General features: G+C 42.0%; 1 protein-coding gene across 1 annotated transcript in view; it reads left to right on the plus strand.

Annotated features, from left to right (window-relative positions):
- Window positions 1-5540: 5540 nt before the first annotated feature.
- Window positions 5541-24602, plus strand: part of GPSM3 (G protein signaling modulator 3) — a 29908-nt gene continuing 10846 nt past the window's right edge. Inside the window, exons 1-3 of the mRNA XM_034421416.3 lie at window positions 5541-5807; window positions 19114-19269; window positions 20998-21145. Of these exons, the coding sequence (XP_034277307.2) occupies window positions 19180-19269; window positions 20998-21145 (238 nt within the window). The 5' untranslated portion in view covers window positions 5541-5807; window positions 19114-19179. The remainder of the gene's footprint in view (window positions 5808-19113; window positions 19270-20997; window positions 21146-24602) is intronic.

Below are 24602 nucleotides of genomic sequence, written 5' to 3' on the forward strand. Positions count from 1 at the left end.
TGGCGGCAGACTGGCTGAGAGAGAGACACGGCCTAGGGCTCTCTAGATACGATGGATTACAGCTCCCGGAATTCCTAAGTGGCATGGAGATTCTTATTTGACTTATAGCTCAACACACCAGTGGGGTGAGAATCAGAGTGAAGTAATTTAGAATAATCAAATTCTGTGGGAGACTATAGGGAGTTCTCAATTTACAACCAGTTGCTTAGCATACCAGGCGTCCTTATGACTTACATCCAGTTTTAGTTCCCCATTACAAAAAGGAGGTAGATATTTTGGAAAAAGTGCAAAGAAGAGCAACTAAGATGATTAAAAGCTTGGAGTCAAAAAGATATGAAGAACGGTTGCAGGATTTGGGTCTGGTTCAGGGGTGAAATCCAGCAGGTTCTGACAGGTTCTGGAGAACCGGTAGCAGAAATTTTGAGTAATTCAGAGAATCAGTAGTGGAAATTTTGAGTAGTTTGGAGAACCGGCAAATGCCACCTCTGGCTGGTCCCAGAGTGGGGTGGGAATGGAGATTTTGCAATATCCTTCCCCCAGGACTGGGGAGGGAGTGGAGATTTTGCAGTATCCTTCCCCTGCCATGCCCATCAAGCCATGCCCACCAAACCAAACCACACCACACCCACCAAACCACACCCACAGAACCGGTAGAAAAAAATTTGGATTTCACCACTGGTCCAGGGGTGAAATGCTCCTGGTTCGGACCGGATCACCCGATCCGGTAGCGATGGAGGCGGGTGGTTCAGAGAACCGGTAGCAAAAATCCCTGCCCCCCACCCCCCACCCAGCTGAGCTGCACAATCATCAGAGGCATTTTAAAAAAAATTTTAAAGCATTTTTTCTACAACCTCTTCGGTGAATAGGTTGTAAAAAAAATGCTTTCAAAAGGCTCTGACGATCCCAGCTGAGTTGCCTGATCGGCAGAAGCTTTTTTTCTTTTAAAAGCCTCTGACGATCCAAGCTGAGTTGCCTGATCGGCAGAGGCTTTTAAAAGAAAAAAAGCCTCTGCCAATCAGGCAACTCAGCTGGGATTGTCAGAGCCTTTTGAAAGCATTTTTTTTACAACCTATTCGCTAAAGAGATTGTAGAAAAAATGGTTTTAAAAGTTAAAAAAAAAATGGCCACGCCAACCCAGTCACATTACCCCCACCACCACCAAGCCACGCCCACAGAACCGGTAGTAACAAATTTTAGATTTCACCACTGCACTGGTCTAGTTAGTCTAGAGGAAAGAAGGACTAAGGGGGACATGATAGCAGTATTCCAATATTTGCGGGGCTGCCACCAAGAGGAGGGGGTCAACCTATTTTCCAAAGCACCGGAAGGCAAGACAAGAAATAATGGAGGGAAAATAATCAAGGAGAGAAACAATTTGGAATTAAGGAGAAACTTCCTAACAGTGAGGACAATTAACCAGTGAAACTGCTTGCCTTCAGATATTTTGAGTGCTTCATCCCTGGAGGTTTTTAAGAAGTGACTGGACAGTCACTTGTCTGAAATGGGGTTGGACTAGAAAGCCTCCAAGGTGCCTTCCAGCTCTATTCTGATTGATTGGTTGACCTGATCCCAAGGACACATGAAACACAAGCTAGGCCTTGGCAACCAGCCTGCATTTAAAGCTGGTTTTATGGCATCTCACAGTCAAGTGACCACATTTTACAACGATTTTTTGGAAAAATGGCATTTTATTTCCAGTTTGGGCAAAATAGGCCCATCACAAATGATGGGTTGGCTTTACGACTGCCTTATTCGCCTACGACTGCAGTGTTTCCTTTACGATCACAGTGTTCACTTAATGACTGCTGCAAAAGAAATCATAGAATCACAACTGGGGTCACAGCCTTTTGTGCCGTGGCACCTGTCCGCTGGAGTATCTTCTCCCACTTCCCCGGGATCAGATCTGCTTCCACTCTTTTGACCTTCCGAAAGGCATAGAAGACATGGTGGTGCCAACTAGCCTGTGGCGCCAAAAAGGGTGTGGCATTTCGGAAGCGGCTAATGGAGCAGCGGCTCCTCCTCCTTTTGCGCACTTTGACCACTCCCTCTCCATCCCGCTCAGTTTTATTTTAATTGCACTTTAAATATAAGATCTTCATTTAATTGTTTTAATGTTTGACGCAGGTAGGCCTTGGCTTGTGACCACAATTGAGCCAAAAATTTCTGTTGCTAAGTGAGACAGTGGTTAAGTGAGTTTTGCCCCACTTTGTGACCTTTCTTGCCACAGTTGTTAAGTGAATCACTGCAGTTGTTAGGTTAGTAACACAGTTATTAAGTGAATCTGGCTTTGTCAGAAATGATAGCCAAATCTGGCCCTAGGTTCTGCCTTGATTTACCTTCCCAATAAGCAACTGAGTCGGAAGATCATTTAAAAGCAGTTTATTAGGGTACCCTGATAAAGTGGGATCTCTCTATGAAAAAGGAGAGAGAGAACCCCGAGCCCCATGTTACATTCCTTTTTAGAGTTAACGCAACAAAGAAAATGCAAGAGGAAAGTTGATTGGACAGGGTAAAAGTATGCATAGAAAATCAATTACATATAGTCAAACATATCACATATTTGCATCCCATAATACCACACAACAGTGGTGAAATCCAAATTTTTTTATTACCGGTTCTGTGGGCATGGCATGATGGGTGTGGCTTGGTGCGCATGGCAGGGGAAGGATACTGCAAAATATCCATTCCCACCCCATTCTGGGGCCAGCCAAAGGTGGTATTTGCTGGTTCTCCGAACTGCTCAAAATTTCCGTTACCGGTTCTCCAGAACCTGTCAGAACCTGCTGGATTTCACCCCTGCCACACAAGTTCATTAAAATGAGGTCTGACATCAGAAGGGGCGTAAATTGTAAGGAAAAAAAGTTGTTTGGAATTCACAAAAGAGATAAACCAGACCCCAATTTGTACTAACCAACGCTTTCTTATCTGGAGCTAATCTCCAGCCTGATTATCAGTTTAGGAATGTTAAAAGTCAATAAACCTGAGCATCTTTTTAAAAGAGAGAAAACAAAGTAAAATACAAAATAACTACAGTATGTTAGTTACAAAAGTTACAAAATCCATGTCATGTGCCCTTCAGAAAGTCGCAAAAGGTGATCCTATGACCCTGGGACATTGTAACCGTCATAAATATGAGACAGTTGCCAAGCCTCTGAATTTTGATCATGTGATCATGGGGATGTTGCAACGGTCGTTAAGTGTGAAAAATGGCCGTAGGTCCCTTTTTTTCAGTGCCCTTGTAACTTTGAACAGTCTCTAAACGAATGGTTGTAAGTCAAGGACTAAACTGCGGAGCATTTTAATCAATATATGCTGCCTAGAGTTAGTTGCCTCTGGTGAGCTGGGTGACATACAAGTTTAATAAGTAAATAAATCAAGTCACGGCACTGATTTATAGGACTGATATCAATGAAGCAGCTTCGCATTGAAAGAGCAATGGCAGAGAATCAGAGTAAACATCTATTTTTGTGTTACTTCCTGAAATAACTAGAAATAGCAGAGATATCACCCTGAAGGCTAATTTCATGAGCAGCCCAGCATGGAAAGAGCTTAGCAACAGAAGTGACTAAGAAAGTTTCCTCTTTGACCTTTGCTTTTCGCTGTTTTCTCTTCGGATACACTTCTGTGTTTTGTTTGGCTGATCCTGATCCTATTATCTTTAGCTGAAAGGTTTTACCTCAGGATCAGACTTTCTCAATTTTGGCAACTTTAAGATGGGTTAGACTTCAACTCCCAGAAGTCCCCAGCCGGCATGCTTGTAAGTTGAGGACTACCGTCCTATAGCGATTCTCATTTGTGAAAGCTGGAACAGGAGTCCCCAACTCCCGGTCCATGGATCACCACCGGGCTGTGGCATGCCAGCAACTGGGCCACGTAAACAAGCGAAGCCCCATCCACAGGATTCAGGCAGCACACGAAACCACACATTCTCTGGTCCATGGAAAAATCTCTCCACAGAACTGGTCCCTGGTGCCCAAAAGATTTGGGTTTAGAAAAATAGAATAATGGAGTTGGAAGGGAGATCTTCTACTCCAACCACCTGCTTAGGCAGGAAATCCTATACTATTTCAGATAAATTGTGGTCCAATCTCTTCTTAAAAACTTTCAGTGTTGGAGCATTCACAACTTCTAGAGGCAAGTTGTTCCACTGATTAATTGTTCTAACTTTTAGGAAATTTCTCCTAGGTTGTTTCTCTCCTTGATTAGTTTCCATCTATTGCTTTTCATCCTGCCCTCAGGTGCTTTGGAGAATAGGCTGATCCCTTCTTCTTAGTGGCAGCCCCTGAGATATTGGAACTCTGCTAACATATCAGTGACAGAAAGTCCACAGGTGGGTAGAAGGTGGCTGACAATCCATCAGATCTGTAAAAGGATGGATGGAAACTGAACAAGGAGAGATTCAACCTGGAAACGAGGAGGAATTTTCTGACAGTGAGAACAATCAACCCATGGAACAACTTTGCCTTCAGAAGTTGTGGGAACTTCATCACTGGAAGCTTTCAAGAAGAGACTGGACTGCCATCTATCAGAAATGGTGTAGGGTCTGCTTGGGTCAGAAGTTGGACTCGGTGACCTACAAGGTTCCTTCCAACTTGATCTTGGAGTCTTAGTGGGCAATCAGCTAAATATGAGCCAGCAGTGTGCAGCAGCAGCTAAAAAAGCCAATGCAATCCTAAATTGCATTAACAGAGGGATACAATCAAGATCAAGTGAGGTACTAATACCACTCTATAAAGCCTTAGTAAGACCACACCTAGAACACTGCATCCAGTTTTGGTCACCACACTATAAAAAAGATGTTGAGACTCTTGAAAAAGTACAGAGAAGAGCAACCAAGATGATTAGGGGACTAGAGGCTAAAACATATAAAGAATGGTTATAGGAACTGGGCATGGCTAGTCTAGTGAAGAGAAGGACCAAGGGAGACATGATAACCGTCTTCCAATATTTGAGGGGCTGCCACAGAGAGGAGGGGGTCAACCTGTTTTCCAAAGCACCCGAAGGCCAGACAAGGAATAATGGATGGAAACTGACCAAGGAGAGATTCAACCTAGAAATGAGGAAGAACTTTCTGACAGTGAGAACAATCAACCAATGGAACAAAGTTGTGGCAGCTTCACCACTTGAGACTTTCAAGAAAAGATTGGACTGCCATTTGTCAGAAATGGTGTAGGGCCTTCTGCTTGAGCGGGGGGTTGGACTAGATGATCTGTAAGATCCCTTCCAACTCTGTTAATCTGTTATCTGTTAAAAGCGAACTATGTATTAAGAAGGGGAGGCCTGAAGAAAGGAAAAACAAAGCTCCAAGTGAACCCAGCGTGTTGCAGATGTGCCATGGGAAGGAGGCAGACTTTCGTTAACCATCTTCCCCCAAGTGTCTGCGACAGGGGAAGTGGTTGTAGAAACTGAAGGTTGAGCAAGTCGAAGAACGAAAACCATCCACACACCTGTCTGTTTCCTTTGCTGCTCTGGCCAGCCGGGGGAAGGGGGAGGGGGGAGGGGGGGTTGGTGTGTGTGTTTGTGTGAACGAGAGATGATCCGATGGCTGCCTGAAGCCGAGCAGCATGCCAGAACAGGAAGCCTGTGGTTTCCCGTGTAGAAATCGAGGCGTAGCCAGGCAGAGCTGAGAGAGAGAGAGAGAGAGGCAGCGGAAGCAGCAGTAGGAGAAACTCTCTCAAAGCAACCGTCCGAATGAGCTGACATGGAGGAAGGCCAGACGCCAGCCAAGCCAGAGCGAGAACGAAGGGGATGAGGAATGGAGCGCTGCCGGAAACTGCCAGCGGTGTGAAAGCAAGAGGACCAGAAAGGTGAGAGGTGGGGTGCCAGAAGGACTTGTTTCATGAAGTTGATTTTGTTTAGAGACAAGGAAATCTTCTGCGTAGGAGGTGGCTTTTCAGCTCAGAGGTTCTGAATAGGCCTAATGGCCTGGGACCTTAAGCCAGGAATTTCTCAATCTTGGCAGCTGGAAGATGGGTGGACTTCAACACCCAGAATTCCCCAGTCAGCACTGGGGAATTCTGGGTGTTGAAGTCCACCCATCTTCCAGCTGCCAAGATTGAGAAAGATGTAACTCCAATCTGCCGTCTTCCAGATTCTTTGGGGTCCAACCCCATAATTCTAAGTCAAGACCCAAAGCTGTGGAGATACGATTTTTCTTGATTAGGGTAGAGGTTGGGCTGTAAGGATATTTGATCTGGTGCCTGGGGGATGTTTCTAAGCATGGTGCTTCTAACCATGTTTAAAAGATTGTGGTGAGCCACCTTGTATGAGATAAGCAGCCACACAAGTCCGGTAAATAGATAATAAATAGACAAAACCAGACAGTGGCTGACAGAGAGCTTCCTGGATACGGGGGACTACAGCCCCCAGCATTTCTAAGCAGTGTGCGGTGACTGGGAATTCTGGGAGTTGTGTGCCCCAATAGGATCGCACTGGGGAAAGTTGGCATAGTCATAATCAAAATGTACTGGAGGTTTTTATTGCAAATGGTCACAGAGAGAGTCAAAGAGGACGATGTCGTGGGTTTTGGCTGTTGATAACCATGGATCTTTATTAACCAGGTTGCTAATATGAGGAAGGAGAAACTGGGCCGAACTAGAAACATGGCACTAGGGTTGCCAGGTCTGCTTCCAAAAAATAGCGGACAAGCGGGGGGGAGGGGGGGGTTAAGTAGTAAAAAAATAAATAAAAAATTACAATTAAATTATATATTTTCTTACAAACATTTTAACACGCCATTTTAGGTCAGTCGACACAAGCTACAATACATTTTAAAAATGTGAACTGTACATAATTTTATAATATATTTTTATTTTAATCTCATCATTAATTTTTTCGGAGAATCGAGTTCAATAAGATATTTGCTCTTTGTCTCATTCTAACTTATGAAAAAAAAGACAAAACGCGATTCTCCTATCCTTATTCTCTTAGACTGTACAGCTTTAGATTACGTACCATTTCATCATAAAGCTTTTGAATAAAAAAAAATGTCCACTCTTTTGTGAAAAAAAATAGTGAACATAATGTGAAAAAAGTGGACTGTCTGCTCAAATAGTGGACACCTGATGTAGGAACTGGAACTGGAAATCTTTGCCACGTCGTGGTTTTCTCAAACCTGGACTGTTTTGTGTCTTTAATAGATAAAGGAGAAAAATAATACCAGGGTATTGTAACATGCTAGCTGGGAGGAAGTCTTGATTTGATCAAGTTTAGGGCAGAGGAAATGCCGAAATAACTCCCCATCCCCCCATCCCCGATTTGGCCAGAAGAGGGGCTTAATTATCATTATAATTGCAACAAGGCCAAACAAGCCATTAACATGTCCCCAGTAAAATATACTGTACATCTGTGCAAGTGTTATGGCATAACCTACTAAGTGGCAGGGCAGTTCTGATCCATCCTATATTGAGAATGAAGCAAAGGGAAAACCAGAATCCTGAATTTTAGGGTTCAAAACTCCGGCAATTTAACACTGAATACCCTCTCAGGTGAGACGGCTTATGAATCTCCCCTCCCAAGGGAATTGTTTGTGGCTGTTGTTAAGATCTGATCACATTTCACTTTCATAAAAAATAAGGCAGTAAAAAATGCAAATATTTCTGGCCAGGACGGTCTATATTTGTGGCTGTTTGAAGTATTTTAAAGAGAATGCAAGCTTTGGAACCTTGGTTTGCAAGGAGAGAAGCAACCTAGAACTAAGAAGAAATTTCCTAACAGTGAGAACAATAAACCAGAGGGAACAGCTTGCCTTCAGAAGTTGTGGGTGCTCCATCACTAGAAGCTTTTAAGAAGAGACTGGACAGCCACTTGTCTGGGATCGTATAGGGCAGGGGTGTCAAACTCGCGGCATCACGGCGGTGTCACGTGACGTATTGGGACTTTCCTCCCGCTTCGCTAAACTGGGCGGGGGCAGAGGCAGCATATGACGCAACTGGCCCATGGGCCACGAGTTTGACACCCCTGGTATAGGGTCTCCTGTTGGAGCAGGGGGTTGGACTAAAAGACCTCCAAGGGCCCTTGCAGCTCTGTTATTCTGTTACAGTTCCCATGTACAAAGTCCACGTAGACATTTAAGTGAATATCATTGGTGTTATAGACCAGCAGAGCCAGACAAAATTAGATTGAGGAAGTCTGGCTTAACAGGGAACTCATTATTTGAGTGTGACACCCTAATGCGGGCAAAACAACTCTACTTACGCCACAAGGTGGATCAACAGCTGCTTTGGAGAAGAACGGAAGATTTGCAGGACTAATTATCCATCTGTAAAAAGGGGAGGCGAGAGAATTTAACCGGAAGTAAAATCATTTCAAAAAAAATTTTCTGTTAAGGCTAGTCTTTAAACTAGCAAGAGGAAAAACAATTGAACAGATTTTTGTGGAAGGCAATATTTTTCTGGAATATTACCGATTTGCAGAAATATTTTATAGTGCAGGATCCAATCTGGATCAGTCACCAGGACCAGAGGTTTAGTCTTCTGAGTTTTCGGATATTTTATACTGCCTTGGTAAGGCCACACTTGGAATATTGCATTCAGTTTTGGTCGTCACGATGTAAAAAAGATGTGGAGACTCTAGAAAGAGTGCAGAGAAGAGCAGCAAAGATGATTAGGGGACTGGAGGCTAAAACATATGAAGAACAGTTGCAGGAACTGGGCATGGCTAGTTTGATGAAGAGAAGGACTAGGGGAGACATGATAGCAGTGTTCCAATATCTCAGGGGTTGCCACAAAGAAGAGGGAGTCAAACTATTCTTCAAAGCACCTGAAGGTAGAACAAGAAGCAATGGGTGGAAACTAATCAAGGAGAGAAGCAATTTAGAACTAAGGAGAAATTTCCTGACAGTTAGAACAATTAATAAGTGGAACAACTTGCCTGCGGAAGTTGTGAATGCTCCAACACTGGAAGTTTTTGAGAAGATGTTGGATAACCATTTGTCTGAAGTGGTGTAGGGTTTCCTGCCTGGGCAGGGGGTTGGACTAGAAGACCTCCAAGGTCCCTTCCAACTCTGTTATTCTATTCTATTATTTAACATTTTGTTGCTGTTCCCCTTTTTTACGATATATTTCCATCCTTGCCACGGTCTGTATTGCATACAGCAATTTCTGTGTATGGAAACAGGGTGAAAGAGAAGAAAGTAGGCAGTTTGCAGAGAATCATGCATGAAGTATGTTCAGAATACAGGTACTGTCAGATGTAAATGCCTTATTCCCTAATGTGTAAATAATGTATATATGGGATATCAGGGGTTAACTTATTCTTTGTTTCTTAATGTATTCATAATTCACCACTCCTACTCTTGGCTCCACCCTTTGTATATATAAGGAGCCACCTTCACCATTTTCCTTGCTTCTATCTGTGAATATTCAGTGAATATAGAATGCCTACTATAATTAAAGAGAAATATATTTGAACCTCTAACCCTCATTATTATTATTGAGTCTGATCCTAAAAATATTGCAACAAACTGGTAGCAGAGGATGGTTAATTGATTCAATAAATAACTAAAAATGTCTAAGAAAGATAGGCCCAACACCAGGGCCTACAGCAAAGAAATAGAAACTGAACAAGAAATAATCAACGAATCCACAAACGCAATTTCGAGAGAATCCGAAGAATACACCACTGAAGAAGAAGAACTAATAAATGAAAATGATGGCCAGGAGGAAATCGAAATAGAAAATAACGAACTCAGGTCAGAGATACTGAAGCTTTTAAAAAGCCAGAAGAATGATGAAAGCCTCATCGCGAACCTCCAAGAAATGCTGAAGAACAGCGGAGCAGCGAGAGAGAAAAACATCGCTAAAGAGAAACCCAAAGACCAAAAAACTGTGAGTGATATGACTACTGAGAAAGTCGTTATGAAAAAGAAAAGATGTGATCCCGCGCGAAATTTTGAATGGCAGCCATCTTGGTTTCAACAAGCCTCCAAAGTGAGCGAAGCAGAGCCAATCAAAATGCTCAGTTCAAAATTTCTGGCGCGAAAAACGTTATCAGACAACGAAAGTGAAAAGGAGGATTCAAACTCTTCGGAAGAGCCTGAATCAGAAAATGAAAACGACTTAACGAAATCCCAAGTAAAGTCAGCAATGAAGACGCTTTTTGCTGCATTCGGGCCAAAATTAAAAATTTCCAAAGCGCCAACGAAGAAGCAAGCGAACAAGCCAATACTTCAAGACCTGCACGCTCCCATCCTGACTTCGAGAACGACGACGCCCGAGCCCAGAGAGCCATGTCGATTCCGCCCTACACCGCAGACCGAAGCAAGTGCCAACGCACCCAAAAGAAAGAGAAGAACAGTCGCCGCCATCAGAACTCCTAAGACCGAGCCAGAGACCGACTCGTCTGAAGAGGAACGGAGCGAGCGAGCTGCAATGGAGAGAACCTTCCACGACGACGTCAAAGAAGAAATGAACAACGCGCATGTGCGAAACTACGTAGACGGTCCGGAAAGACTTGAACTGGCCAGAGAACCGCGCAGACTCGTTGCGAGCATTCCCATGCCGTTTTGCAATTTCCTACACTTGCGAGACCACGGACTGCCTCAGGTTGTAAGTAATGGACAAAATAATGTGGGTAATTTACCCAATGACTTCCCAAAACTTAGGGTTGATGGCATTAATTTACAAGAATGGTATCAACAGCTCCAGGTTGTCTTTATGAAAGAAAATTTACTATTTTTTATCACTAGTCCCCCAAGAAGACCTTGGACTTTAAAAATAGATTGTTTACACCATAAGGCATTTTTCTTAATAATATCTAGCGTGTCTCCTGCAATATATCATAGCATCAAACCAAATCTAACTGTTTCAGAAATAATCCAATGCATGTTTAATTTGTTTCACAGCGATAGTGTAGCTACCACCACAAGAATGTCTAAGGACTTCTTTTCTTCCAGAGTAAAACCAGGGGTTTCCATAAGTGAGCATTTAATATCTTTAAACAAAATAAGAGCTGAGCTGCATTTGAGGGGGGAAGTGATTTCAGATCAAACAATGAAAAGTGTTATTATCAACTCACTTGATTCATCATGGGATAGTTTTATGTCACACTTAGACACCATCAATCTAGGATATTTGTCAATAGAAAGTCTGTCTAACAAATTGATAGCAGAAGACAATTCAAGAAAAAATCGTTATAGCAATCACACAGAACACAAACCTTTTAGGAAGGTAGCTTTCCAAGAAAAATATAATGAAACTTTTAAATGCCACAATTGTGGGTCCAGAGAACACAATAGAAGAGATTGCCCCAAAATTTCAAAGGAAAGACATAGGTCAGAATATAGGAATAAATACAATTATAGACAGTCTTCCACAGATAGACATAAATATAGAAGCCCACCAAATTACAGAGAAAGTAGAGGGGGCAGAGAAAATTCAAAAGAGAAAATCTGGTTCACTGAATGGACTAAATAAACAAGATAGCACCAAAACGCAACCAAATGAGAACAATAATTGGCTTATTGATTCTGGAGCAACTAATCACACCACTAATAACAAAAATATATTGTCTTCATTTACAGAAGATAAGTTTGTAATAAAGGTAGCTAATCAAGAAAAAGTTCAAGTATTAGGCAGAGGGAATGTGACCTTGCCTGGTCTAGGAAAAATAGAGGGGGTATTGTTAATACCAGAAATACCTCATAACATACTAAGTGCCATAAAATTAAGCAGAGATTCTGACATCAATATAGTTTTCTCAAAGGGAAAAGCAACTTTAGAGAAGAATAAAACAAATGTAGGCACTGTGATGATTAAAGGAGGCCTACCCTATCTGATAACAAAAGAAAGATGGTTACATAACATTGATTCAAATATGGAAGATTGCATTGAGGCAGATGATGAAAATATTAGTAACAGTGACAATGATGAATGTAAAATATCTCATGATCACACAGATACACACAATGAGAAGAAACCAAAAATAGGTAAACCAATTCATGACGAGTGTGCTCATATCTTACATAGGAAGTTAGGACATGCAAGTTTTCCTGTAGTACAAAAAATGACTGAACACGCAGAAGGTGTCAAAATAAAAAATTGTGAAAATTATTTGGAATGCTCAGTATGTAAATCTACTAAATTAAAAACTAGTCCCAGGCCAAAAAAATCCACCAGATCAACTAACAAAATTTTTGACTTAGTACACATGGACTTAGTTGGTCCATTAACTCCATCAATCACTTATAGAAAACGTTACTTCCTAACAATAGTAGACGATTACAGTCGCTATGGTTTTGTTTACACATTAAAACACAAGGATGAAACCTTTCAAAAATTTAAGGAATTTTACAAACGCATAGAAACACAACATAATATCAGAATAAAACAAATTATGACAGATAGGGGATGTGAATTCATGTCTAAGGAATTCTCCCAATGGTTAAAGGATAGAGGAATGCTACATTACACGTCTAGTCCATTTTCTGCGTTCCAAAACGGGATTGTAGAGAGAAAGAATTCCACATTACAAACCATGATTAGATGCACATTAGAGGATGCTGGTTTAGGCAAACAATTTTGGTCAGAAGCCCTACATTATTCAAATTACACTCAAAATAGAACCTGGTCCAGTATTGTGAATAAGACACCATATGAGGTGATGTATAATAGGAAACCAAAATTAGCACACATGCACATATTTGGGGTCACTGCAGACGTACACATACCCAAACAATTGAGGAGAAAGGGAGAAAACGTATCCAGAAGATTAAGATTTATGGGATATGAAACTGGCACCAAAGGGTACAGATTCATTGATAATAATAATAAATTTATAGTTTCCAGAACAGCTGTGTTCCATGAACAGGCCAACTGGTCTAAATTACATCTTAATGAAATATTTCCGAATAAATGCAAGGATACCAAATCTCGTGAGGAAGGGACGATAGAAAATCAAAATATTAACAAAAGTAAAAGCAAATCCAAAACATGGACAAATAGTCAACACAAAATAAAAACAGACACATTAACAAAAAAGGAAGCAAGATATTTGCATGACTACCATAGCAAACCAGAAAGAGCTATTAGGAACAACAGAAATCAAATACCAAATAAATACAAAGATTACATAATGCATATGGATGGTGAACAAATAACACCTAATACATATGAGGAAGTATTAAAACTACCTCGTGAAGAAAAAGAAAAATGGGAACTAGCTATGAAAAAAGAGATGGAGAGTTTGCAAGGATTAAATGTATTCACACCTGCGATTGCACCCAAAGATAAAACAATTATTGGTACCAGGTGGATTTATAAAATTAAGAATCTAGAAGGAGGCAATACCTTATACAAAGCTAGATTGGTTGCACAAGGTTATGCACAAAAATATCCGGAGGACTATACTGACACATACTCCCCCACAGTAAGAACAGAGAGTGTTAAAACAGCTCTAGTAGTAGCATCCACACTCAATCTTGATGTATTTCAATATGACATACAGACTGCGTACCTACACGCAAAACTGGATAAGGAAATATACGTAAGAGCACCTCACAGTCAATACACTAATAAAAATGAAATTTGGCTATTGAACAAGAGTTTATACGGATTAAAGCAATCTGGCAAAAGATGGTACGATTGCTTGGTGAAAGTACTTAAAACCATGGATTTCAACGCTACCACTGCTGATAACTGTTTCTTTGTCAAAAAGAGTGATGATCACGTTGAGTTTGTATTGATTTATGTAGATGATATTTTATATATAGGAAAACACAGAGAGAGAAGAGAAATCTTTGTAAACAAGTTAAATGAACATTTCTCGTTGAAATCTCTAGGTAAAGTAAACAAATACCTTGGTGTACAAATTAACAAAACTAGAAGGGGTTTCAAACTTACTCAGAAAGATAAGATTATTGAACTTCTAAACAAATGCAATTTAAACAATGCCAAACCCTGTGACACTCCTATGCAAACTGATTTCCTTAGAAATACTGATGAATCTTCCCCTGAATTCAAGGATAATACATTTTATAGATCAGTCATAGGTTCACTTCTTTATATATCTAATTGGACCAGGCCAGATATTGCATTACCACTCAATTTATTATCAAGGCACGTTAGTAAACCAACAATGTATCACTGGGAAGCTGTCAAAAGAATTTTAAGATATCTGAAAAGTACATTAGACTTTTGTCTAGTATTAGAGCCTAGTGATAATAAAGAACCAAGACTTACATGTTACGCAGATGCGGATTGGGCTGGAGATACATCATGCAGAAAAAGTACTTCTGGTTATATTTTTCTGTTAAATGACTGTCCAGTTTACTGGTACACTGGTAAACAAGAACTGGTAGCCACTTCAACCACAGAAGCGGAATATGTTTGTTTATCCAAAGCTGCAAATAACCTTGTATGGTTTAATGATTTAATTTCAGATGTTTGGAAAAAACCTGCTTTGCCTTTTGTTATGCATGAAGACAATAAAGCGGCCATTGAAATATCTAGATCCGATGCCATTGGACAAAGATCCAGGCATATAGATATAAAATTTAAGCATGTGAGACAATTGTCCCAAGATGGATTTATCAAAGCAGTGCATTGTGATACCTCTGAACAATTAGCTGACATATTGACGAAGCCTTTACCTTCTAAACAGCACAAATACTTAACTTCCAAATTGTATGTCTTATATTGTCCTGAATCTGAATGTAATTGGTGTTGTATAGCGAACCGGCATTTAGAGGGGGATTTGTCAGATGTAAATGCCTTATTCCCTAATGTGTAAATAATGTATATATGGGATATCAGGGGTTAACTTATTCTTTGTTTCTTAATGTATTCATAATTCACCACTCCTACTCTTGGCTCCACCCTTTGTATATATAAGGAGCCACCTTCACCATTTTCCTTGCTTCTATCTGTGAATATTCAGTGAATATAGAATGCCTACTATAATTAAAGAGAAATATATTTGAACCTCTAACCCTCATTATTATTATTGAGTCTGATCCTAAAAATATTGCAACAGGTACTATAGGCCTTGTTTATGGGACGCGGTGGCTCAGTGGCTAAGACACTGAGCTTGTCGATCGAAAGGTCGGCAGTTCAGCGGTTCGAATCCCTAGTGCCATGTAACAGGGTGAACTCCCGTTAGTTGTCCCAGCTTCTGCCAACCTAGCAGTTCGAAAGTATGTAAAAAATGCAAGTAGAAAAATAGGGACCACCTTTGATGGGAAAGTGACAGCGCTCCATGCGCCTTTGGAGTTTAGTCATGCCAGCCACATGATCTTCGGACAGAGCTGGCTCTTCAAGTTTGAAACGGAGATGAGCACCACCCCCTAGAGTCGGAAACAACTAGCACATATGTGCGAGGGGAACCTTTACCTTTACTTTAGACCTTGTTTAATAATGCTAACTTCATCATTAAGTAACACAGTCATAAATTTAAAAACTATATGGCTGAACATACACTCATATTTTTTATTTATTTGATTTGATTTATATGCCGCCCTTCTCCGGAGACTCAGGGCGGCTTACAATGCGTTAAGCAATAGCCTTCATACTTTTGTATATTTATACAAAGTCAGCTTATTGCCCCCCCAAACTGGGTCCTCAATTTACCTCCCTTAGAAAGGATGGAAGGCTGAGTCAACCTTGAGCCTTCCACACATAGATTTCACACACAATTTTTCAACTTTCAATTTCCAAACATTAGGGGTGCTCAAAAGCTGTGACGTGCCTTGGGGATTGTAAAGATATTTTGGTTACTTTAATATAATTTAGTTGTGCTTGGTAAGTAACTACATACATTCAACTTTTAAACATTTTGTTTAATTTGCCGTACATATATATACATACTTATCTGCATGCTCGCACACACAGATGCACACATGGTATTGCAACACAACCTACACTTACAGATGAAACTGAAACTCCTTGTTGTACATATTTTAGCTCTTAACTAGAGTGAATAGGCATAACGGGAATCAGGCTGAAAAATTGTAGTAGGAGTGCAAGTGGCAGCTAGGCAAACAGAATAATAGAGTTGGAAGGGACCTTGGAGGTCTTCTAGTCCAACCCCCCCTGCTGAAGCAGGAAACCCTATACCAGTGATGGCTAACCTTTTTGCCATCGTGTGCAAAATTGGGAGGAACGCGGGGGGTCGCGCGCGCATGTGCCCACACCCATAATTCTATGTGTCCTGCCCCCTAACGCATGTACGTACGGCTCCCCCCCATACCTTCCCTTTTGGCACGTGATGGCACGGTGGGCCCAGTAGGCCCATTTTTTGCCCTCCTCAGGCTCCAGAGGCTTTCTAGGAGCCTGGGGAGGGTGAAAACGACCTTCCCCAACCCCCCAGAGACCCTCTAAAGGCCAGAAATGGCCTGTTTGCCGACTTCCAGTGGGACCAGAAGGCCCATTTTTTGCTCTCCCCATGCTCCAGAGCCTTCCTAGGAGCCTGGGGAGGCCAAAAATAGTCCTCCCCCCCCGGAGGCCCTCCGGAGGCCGGAAACAGCATGTTTCCCAACTTCTGGTGGGCCCAGAAGGCCCAAAAATCAGCTGGCCAGAGCTGAGCTCGCGTGCCCACCGATATGACTCTGTGTGCCACCTGTGGTACGCGTGCCATAGGTTCGCCATCACGGCCCTATACCATTCCAGACAAGTGGCTGTCCAGTCTCTTCTTAAAAGCCTCCAGTGATGGAGCACCCACAACTTCTGAAGGCAGGCCGTTCCACTGATTAATTGTTCTGTCAGGAATTTTCTCCTTAGTTCCAGGTTGCTTCTCTCCTTGATTAGGTTCCATTCGTTGCTTCTTCTCCTGCCTTCTGGTGCTTTGGAGAATAGGTTGACCTCCTCCTTTTTGTGGCAGCCCCTCAGATATTGGAACACTGCTATCATGTCACCCCCAGTCCTTCTTTTCACTAGACTGGACATATCCAAATCCTACAACCCTCCTTCATGTTTTAGCCTCCAGTCCAGCTCCCTAATCATCTTTGTTGCTCTTCTCTGCACTCTTTCCAGAGTCTCAACATCTTTTTTTTATAATATGGTGACCAAAACTGGATGCAGTATTTTGAGCGTGGTCTACTTTGAAGCCATAGTCTGGATGCTTTACAGCAGGGGTGTCAAACTCGCAGTGTCATGTTATCATCACTTGACGTATTGCGACTTTCCCCCTCTTCATTAAACTGGGGGTGGGCATGGTCAGCCCGAGATGCATTCACAAGTTTGACACCCCTGTTTTACAGTCACTGTTTTTCAGAGTGTTTTCATCACTGTTTTTCAGAGCCGTTGTAACTTTAGTCACTAAAACAAATGGTTGTAAATGGAGGACTATCTGTAGCAACTTGGATAGGCAGCTTTAACAGACAGTACTTTTTTTTTCCCCCACACATGTCTAAAAAAAAAAGACTTGGCCACTGCTGCTTTTCTCCCAAGTAAACTACTATTAAGATCCCAGGAGCAGGAAGTGACTTTTTCCCTTGGTAAATTGGCAATCCCAATTCCATTTCTTTGTAGACTTGCCTCTCCCTTCCATTAATTGTCTTCCTAATTGTTTCACTGATAAATTTACAAGACATGGAGCCAATCTCTTTGTGTATATTTCTCTCCCCCACCCCCAAACAAAGAATATGATTTATGTTTATGTTTAAATGCCTATGTGCTGACGGCAATATACGCTTGAATTAAATGCATTTTAAAAAAAGTCCTGATTTATTCACACTTTCTCTTAATTTTTTTTATTTCTGTTTTTATAACCTGCCCATATGTACTATATATATATATTTAATATATATGTTAATTGTTTTAATTAAAAATAATTTCAACCGTATAATTTTTGATGATGATGTTATCCATTCAGTCAAGTGTGACTCATGGTGTTTTGATGGGCCAGGTCTCTCCATAACTTCTGTTCTTGCACTTAGAATAGAATAACAGAGTTGGAAGGGACCTTGGAGGTCTTCTAATCCACCCCCCTGCCCAAGCAGGAAACCCTACACCACTTCAGACAAATGGTTATCCAACATCTTCTTAAAAACTTCCAGTGTTGGAGCATTCACAACTTCTGGAGGCAAGTTGTTCCACTGATTAATTGTTCTACTGTCAGGAAATTTCTCCTTAGTTCTAGGTTGCGTCTCTCCTCGATTAGTTTCCACCCATTGTTTCTTGTCCTGCCTTCAGGTGCTTTGGAGAATAGATTGACTCCCTCTTTTTTGTGGCAACCCCTGAGATATTGGAACACTGCTATCATGTCTCTCCTAGTCCTTCTTTTCATTAAACTAGACATACCCAACCATTCTTCACATGTTTTATCCTTCAGTCCCCTAATCATCTTTGTTGCTCTTCTCTGCACTCTTTCTAGAGTCTCAACATCTTTGATTTTTTTTCTATGCTGGTGTCATCTTTGATGTTGTCCAGCTATTGTGTTCTTTGATGGCCTGGTTTATTTATTTATTTATTAATTAGTCATATTTCTATGTTGCCCATTCTCCGAGGACTCTGGGCGGCTTACACCGAAGACAGTATACTAAATAGCATATTGCCCCCAACAATCTGGGTCCTCATTTTACCCACCTCGGAAGGATGGAAGGCTGAGTCAACCTCGAGCCGGTGAGATTTGATCCGCTGATCTGCTGAACTAGCACTCAGCTGAAGTAGCTGAAGTACTGCACTCTAACCACTGCGCTACTTTTACCGCTAATTCTTCCATGCACAATTGCTTTCTCCAGTGAATTCCTCCACATGATACGGTCAAAATAAATGAGATACAGTTTTGTGGTATTGCCTTTCAGTGACATGTCTGGTGTTATGTGTTCAAGTACTTGAGGGGTCCTTGGTGCTCTCTGAGCTTGCTTGTTTTCTTACAGATGTTTCATTACCCTAACTAGGTAACATCATAATTAGCACTGATTATGATGTTACGTCTGCAAGAAAACAAGCAAGCTCAGAGAGCACCAAGGACCCCTCATTTCAATCCTGAGCTACAAATATTCTCTTTTATTGGTTCAAGTACTTGCTTCTTAGACACCTTTGCTGTCCAAGGAATTTGCAGGAACCTTCTCCGGTACCACAGCTCAAACGAGTCGATTTTCAAAACCATCTTTTCACTTGGAACTCCTACACCTGAAATTCTCAAATAGGACTTAAATCTGTTTCTTTTTTCTTCTAGCGAAGCAGAAAATCCTTCCACATAGAAGAGTCTTCAGACAATCCATTTGGAGCAACTTAAAGAAAAATGGAGCATGAAATGAATGCAATAGGAGAAGAACAGACACCGAAGAGTGATGCTTCGGATGCAGAGATGGCAGGAACGGCAGGAAAACGGGTAAGGGGCCCATCTGTCAAGCAAAGGCACCTTATGCAAACATTATCGGTCCCTATCACTTGAGGGAAGCTGTAGCATAGGATCGACCCCAAGGATGCAAAAGAACAAGTTAAAAACACACAAAGAGGCAACTTTTCCCTGAACAGTAGTTGGGAATGAGCGTAATGGAAGAGATGGAATGCAGCTGAAAAGCAGAAAGAGGAGAATGAATTGGCCCTTTAAGAAAAAAACATAGAGCAGCCTTCCTCAGGGTCCTGCCTTCCAGATGTGGCCGAATGTTAATTCCTGTAATTCTTCTAGTCATCTCTGACAGCAGCCCTAAAACAACTGGAGTGATGTTTGCCCATCTTGGCAATGTTAAGATGTATGGACTTAAATTCCCAGAATTCCCCGCCAGAATGCTCCTGGGGGAACCTGGAAAAAGATGGAGCTGCTTTAAAGGGACTCAACAACTCATTAAAGCATCTGTGTCTTCTTAGCACCACCAACCCATCCTTCAGCGAGGGCCTATATGCCTTTTTATTTTTAGGTTTTCAAAATGTGGATCCTGCCTTTCCAAACTAGGTTTCCCAAGCAATAAGCCATGCTAGAACAGAGATAAAGCCTTTCGGTAACGTTCTAAATTAGAATATGCAACAATATCTTACAGGTGTTCGATGTACAAACACAACTGAGCTCAAAATTCCCATTCCTAAGCCAAGAAAGTTAAGTGACTTTTGCCCCATTTTACAATCGTTCCTGCCAGCATTGTTAAGTGAATCACTGCAGTTGTTAAATTAGTGACACGGCTGTTAAGTGAATTTGGCTTCCCTGTTGACTTTTGTTGTCAGAAAGTCATAAAAGGTGATCAAATGACCGCGGGACACTGACTGTCATAAATACATGCCAGTCAGGGCTGGGCTTCAAATATTTTAGCAAGGGGTTCTCTGTCCGGTTGCTGGGTGGGCGTGGCCATGGTGGGTGTGACCTAGTCAGCCTCCTGCACCACAGTGGGGGGGTGTGTGCGTTTTTGTCCTCCCCAGGCTCTAGAGGCTTTCTTTGAGCCTCCGGGATAGTAAAAATGGCCTCCCTAGGCTCCAGAGACCTTCTGGAGGCCGAAACAGGCCCAATCTTCCGGTAGGCCCGTTTTTCACCCTCCCCAAGACTCTGTGTGCGCCCTGTACTTACCTGCATCCAAAACAGGCTGTGTGGGGACTTCTGGGAGAGGAGGGGTGGGGTGGGCAGGGCCAGCCAGGAGTGGGATTGGGGGGGGGGTCCTCTGAACTGCATAGAATCTTAGCTAGAGGTTCTCCCGAACCCCCAGCGAACCCCCAGCAGCCCACCCCTGATGCCAGTTATCAGGTGTCTGGATTTTGATAATATGACCAGGGGGATGCTGCAAGCAACAGTTGTATAAGAATGAAAAAAATGATCATAAGTCACTGTTTTCAGTGCCGTTGTAACTTAAAACGGTCACTACAAAGGGATGGTTTTAAGTCGAGGACTACCCGTAATCCTTCAGTAAGATTCTAAAACAGTTGAAACGTACAACAATATTCTAATTAAAACGCAGCCTGTTTTAAAAGCACTGTTTCTCTGTTTTGGAAACTTGAAGATGCTGCTGGCTGGGGAATTCTGGGAGATGAAGTCCACACATCTTCAAGTTTCCAAGGGTGAGAGACACTGTGCTAAGTTCGATTCAGATAAGCACCCCATTCCACTTTTCTTTCTCTTGCTTTCCGAATCCAGAGCCTCACTTCTCAAGTTGAATTCAGTGCTCTGCCAAGCCAGAGTCCGGTTCTGCGCTCGAAGCCACGAACTCAGAAACACGCCCTTGTCCGTCCCTGGAAATCGCTGCCTCCCACTCCTTCGGGATTACTGGAAAAAGACCAGAAAGGTAAGAAGAGATCTGCATATTTGTCCTCTCTTGTTTCCTGATATAGGTGGGTCTAGGTCTAGGACTTGTCCCATTCCGATATAGGTTGTTGTTGTTAGTTGCGAAGTCGTGTCTGACCCATCGTGACCCCATGGACAACGTTCCTCCAGGCCTTCCTGGTCTCTACCATCCCCTGGAGTCCATTTAAGCTCACTCCGACTGCTTCAGTGACTCCATCCAGCCACCTCATTCTCTGCCGTCCCGTTCTTCTTTTGCTCTCAATCTTTCCCAGCATTAGGCTCTTCTCCAGTGAGTCCTTCCTTCTCATTAGGTGGCCAAAGTATTTGAGTTTCATCTTCAGGATCTGGCCTTCTAAAGAGCAGTCAGGGTTGATCTCCTCTAGGAGTGACTGGTTTGATCGCCTTGCAGTCCAAGGGATATATATATATATATATAATATAGGTAGTCCTCGGCTTATAACAGTTCATTTAGTGAGAGTACAACAGCAAGTTTGAATTTTTTTTTCTGTCTTGTTTATAATACAATGTGTTTCACTAATTTAGAAAATTGTGGGGATCCAGGAATCAAGTTTACAGAGTAAAGATTCCAGTCAGGGTGTTTTCCACTTATGTTATTTCTTTTTTTTCCTCTGGTAGCAGAGGAAAAAAAATTAGGACACCCCCCCTTCCTTTAATTCAGTAATGTATACTATTTATGAATATAGAAGTTTGACGCTACTTTAAAAATCATGAAACGAAATGGCTGGGGTGATAAAATAGTGCTGAGTTTCGAAAGGCAGATATATTTGGCATTCCTCACTAATTAGACCCTCTGTGTCACATCAGAAGAAAAGTTGTGTACTTAGGTTGTATAAGTACACTATAAGCACACTTTCCACAGTAGGAAATCTATTGTGGTTCAATGGTTTAGCTGAGAAAATTGGATGTCTGCTCAGCACTGCCCCCCTGTGGCAAAGAACAAGACCTCCGCCAAAGTTCAATTTTTATCCCAAGGAGTCAAACTATATTGTAGACACCTTTTTATGCGCATGATGGATATCCTTTTGCTTTTCGTTTTTTGCATTTGGTATCTGACAAAAGCCAAAAGCCAACTGCCCGACAAAATAAGCCGCTGTTATTTTCTTACTTCCTAATTATAACGTAAGCTCAGTTTTACTTTAAAAAAAAAAAAAAAACAAGAACTTTGGGGAACTCTCTTCAATTGTGCAATAGAAACTTCCAGCACTTGGTATGAAATGTGGACTAAGCCAATTTAGTTTAGAAGGGACAGCGATTAAAATTCCCACAAGATGCAACTTTGACGCTAGTTTCAGCAATTGTTCTTGCACAATTGTTTTTCTCAAAAGAATGTGTTCATGAGCAGCAAAGTGTTGGAAGAAATATCCATCTGGTTCAGTTCCAAACTGGGAGAAAGGCACTGGAGACAAAATGGAGGCTGGAGGCTGATTGGAAAAAGGGTCCATTTATTGATGAACAGGGACCACACGTTTGTGGTTCTGGTGCAGCTGATCAGATGGAGTTGAGAGTGGGGGGTATTTATACCTTCTCTTGGGCTTTGCACTAGAACTTCCTGTTCCTGTGCAAGAACATGTATTCTATTGGCTGTTGTCAGACTCCCATGGTGTCATGTACAAAACCTAGGAGTTTGTCTGAGCTACGTTTGGTGGAAGTTTAAAATGCTGGGGGTGGTACAATTGCAATGAAGGGGCTTTGGGTAATTCCTATTGTGACTGAGGCAGTGGTGAAATGTAACATTTGTTATTACCAGTTCTGTGGGTATGGCTAGGTGGGGGGGGTAATGTGACTGGGTGGGCGTGGCCAACTTTTTTTTAAAAAAAGCATTTTTTTACAACCTCTTCAGCCTCTGACGATCCCATTTTTTCGGCTGAAGAGGTTGTAGAAAAGAAAAAATTCTTTTAAAAGTAAAAAAAAAAAAGCCTCTGATGATCGTGTGGCTCATCTGGGCAAGGGGGAGGGGCTCAGGGATTTTTGCTACCTGTTCTCCGAACCACCCACCGCCATCGCTACCGGATCGCCCGAACCGGGAGCATTTCACCCCTGGACTGAGGGCTAATCCTATCTTTGTTGGATCTTGGGTGAGGGAATTTGCTTATGAATAGAGCTAGCTATCTTTTTATCTCTTAATTGCTGACATCTGCTGAGGGCTATTAAGAAAGATGGAGGCTCTTTCCAAGAGCATGTTTCTCCATTTCTCATCCAGGGAAATATAACATTCTGCCTTTTTAATATTTCTCAAAATATTTCATTCTTCTAAGGAGAGGGGTGGGTGCTAACTTTCTACAAAAGTAAGAGGGTTTTTTTTTTGTGTGTCCGAGGACTGTATTTAACAGCTTTGGGGGTAGAGGTATCTCAGAGGTATCTGGAGCTGGGATTTTAATTTTCATTTCCCCCCCCCCACACACACACCCTTGCTGGCTTGGGAATTCTGGGAGTTGAAGTCCACTTGTCATATAGATCAGGGGTTCCCAACCCCTGGTCCTTGGATCAGCACCGGGTTGTGGCATGCCAAAAACCAGGCTTCACAAACAAGTGAAGCCCCAACTGCAGGAAGCAAGCAGCATCCAAAATCACGCCCCTCCAGTCCGCGGAAAAACCTCTCTCCATGGAACCAGTTTCTGGTGTCCCAAACTTTGGGGGCCAGTGCTATAGAGAGTAAGGAAGGTGATCTTAATGGAAGTCTGTAATAACAATTACCTAGGTCAGTGGTTCTCAATCTGTGGTCCACGGACTTCGGGGGGGGCATGATGTCACAGGGGCTCCGCGATGGCTTGTAGAAATGTTATGATTTAAATCTTGAATTAAGTCTTGGTGGTCCGTGGCCATAGTCTGTGGTCACAAAAAGTACTTAAAACTGGTCCGTGGTGAAGAAAAGGTTGAGAAACACTAATGTAGGTAAAAGGGCCCAAAACATTTTTGAAGTCCAGAGCAACGAGATAACATTCAGAAGCGACTCAGGCAGACACGTTCCTGATTCACTGGTGTATAAGAGGGAGAGGAGGGATGGCCCAGATTTATTGTTATAGCCCATCTCAATAAAAATTAGTTTTAGTCGTCTTATGAAGTTGATTTCCTGATCTGGTTTACGTAGTAGGGCTAGCAGTTTGGTACCTCAAAATGTAAAAAGCCAGGAGTCTGACTTTTGACAATAGAATAGGATGGGGTGGGGTGGGGTGATGTGGAGTGGAGTGGAATGGAATGGAATGGAATGGAATGGAATGGAATAGAATAGAATAGAATAGAATAGAATAGAATGGAATGGAATGGAATGGAATGGAATGGAATGGAATGGAATGGAATAGAATAGAATAGAATAGAATAGAATAGAATAGAATAGAATAGAATAGAATAGAATAGGCTTTATTTGGCCAAGTGTGAATAGACACACAAGGAATTTGTGTATAGGTAGTCCTCGACTTACAACAGTTCATTTAGTGACT

The sequence above is a fragment of the Pantherophis guttatus genome, chromosome 2 (genome assembly GCF_059756535.1).
Source record: "Pantherophis guttatus breed Tessera chromosome 2, ASM5975653v1, whole genome shotgun sequence".
NCBI classification, from domain to species: Eukaryota; Metazoa; Chordata; class Lepidosauria; order Squamata; family Colubridae; genus Pantherophis; species Pantherophis guttatus.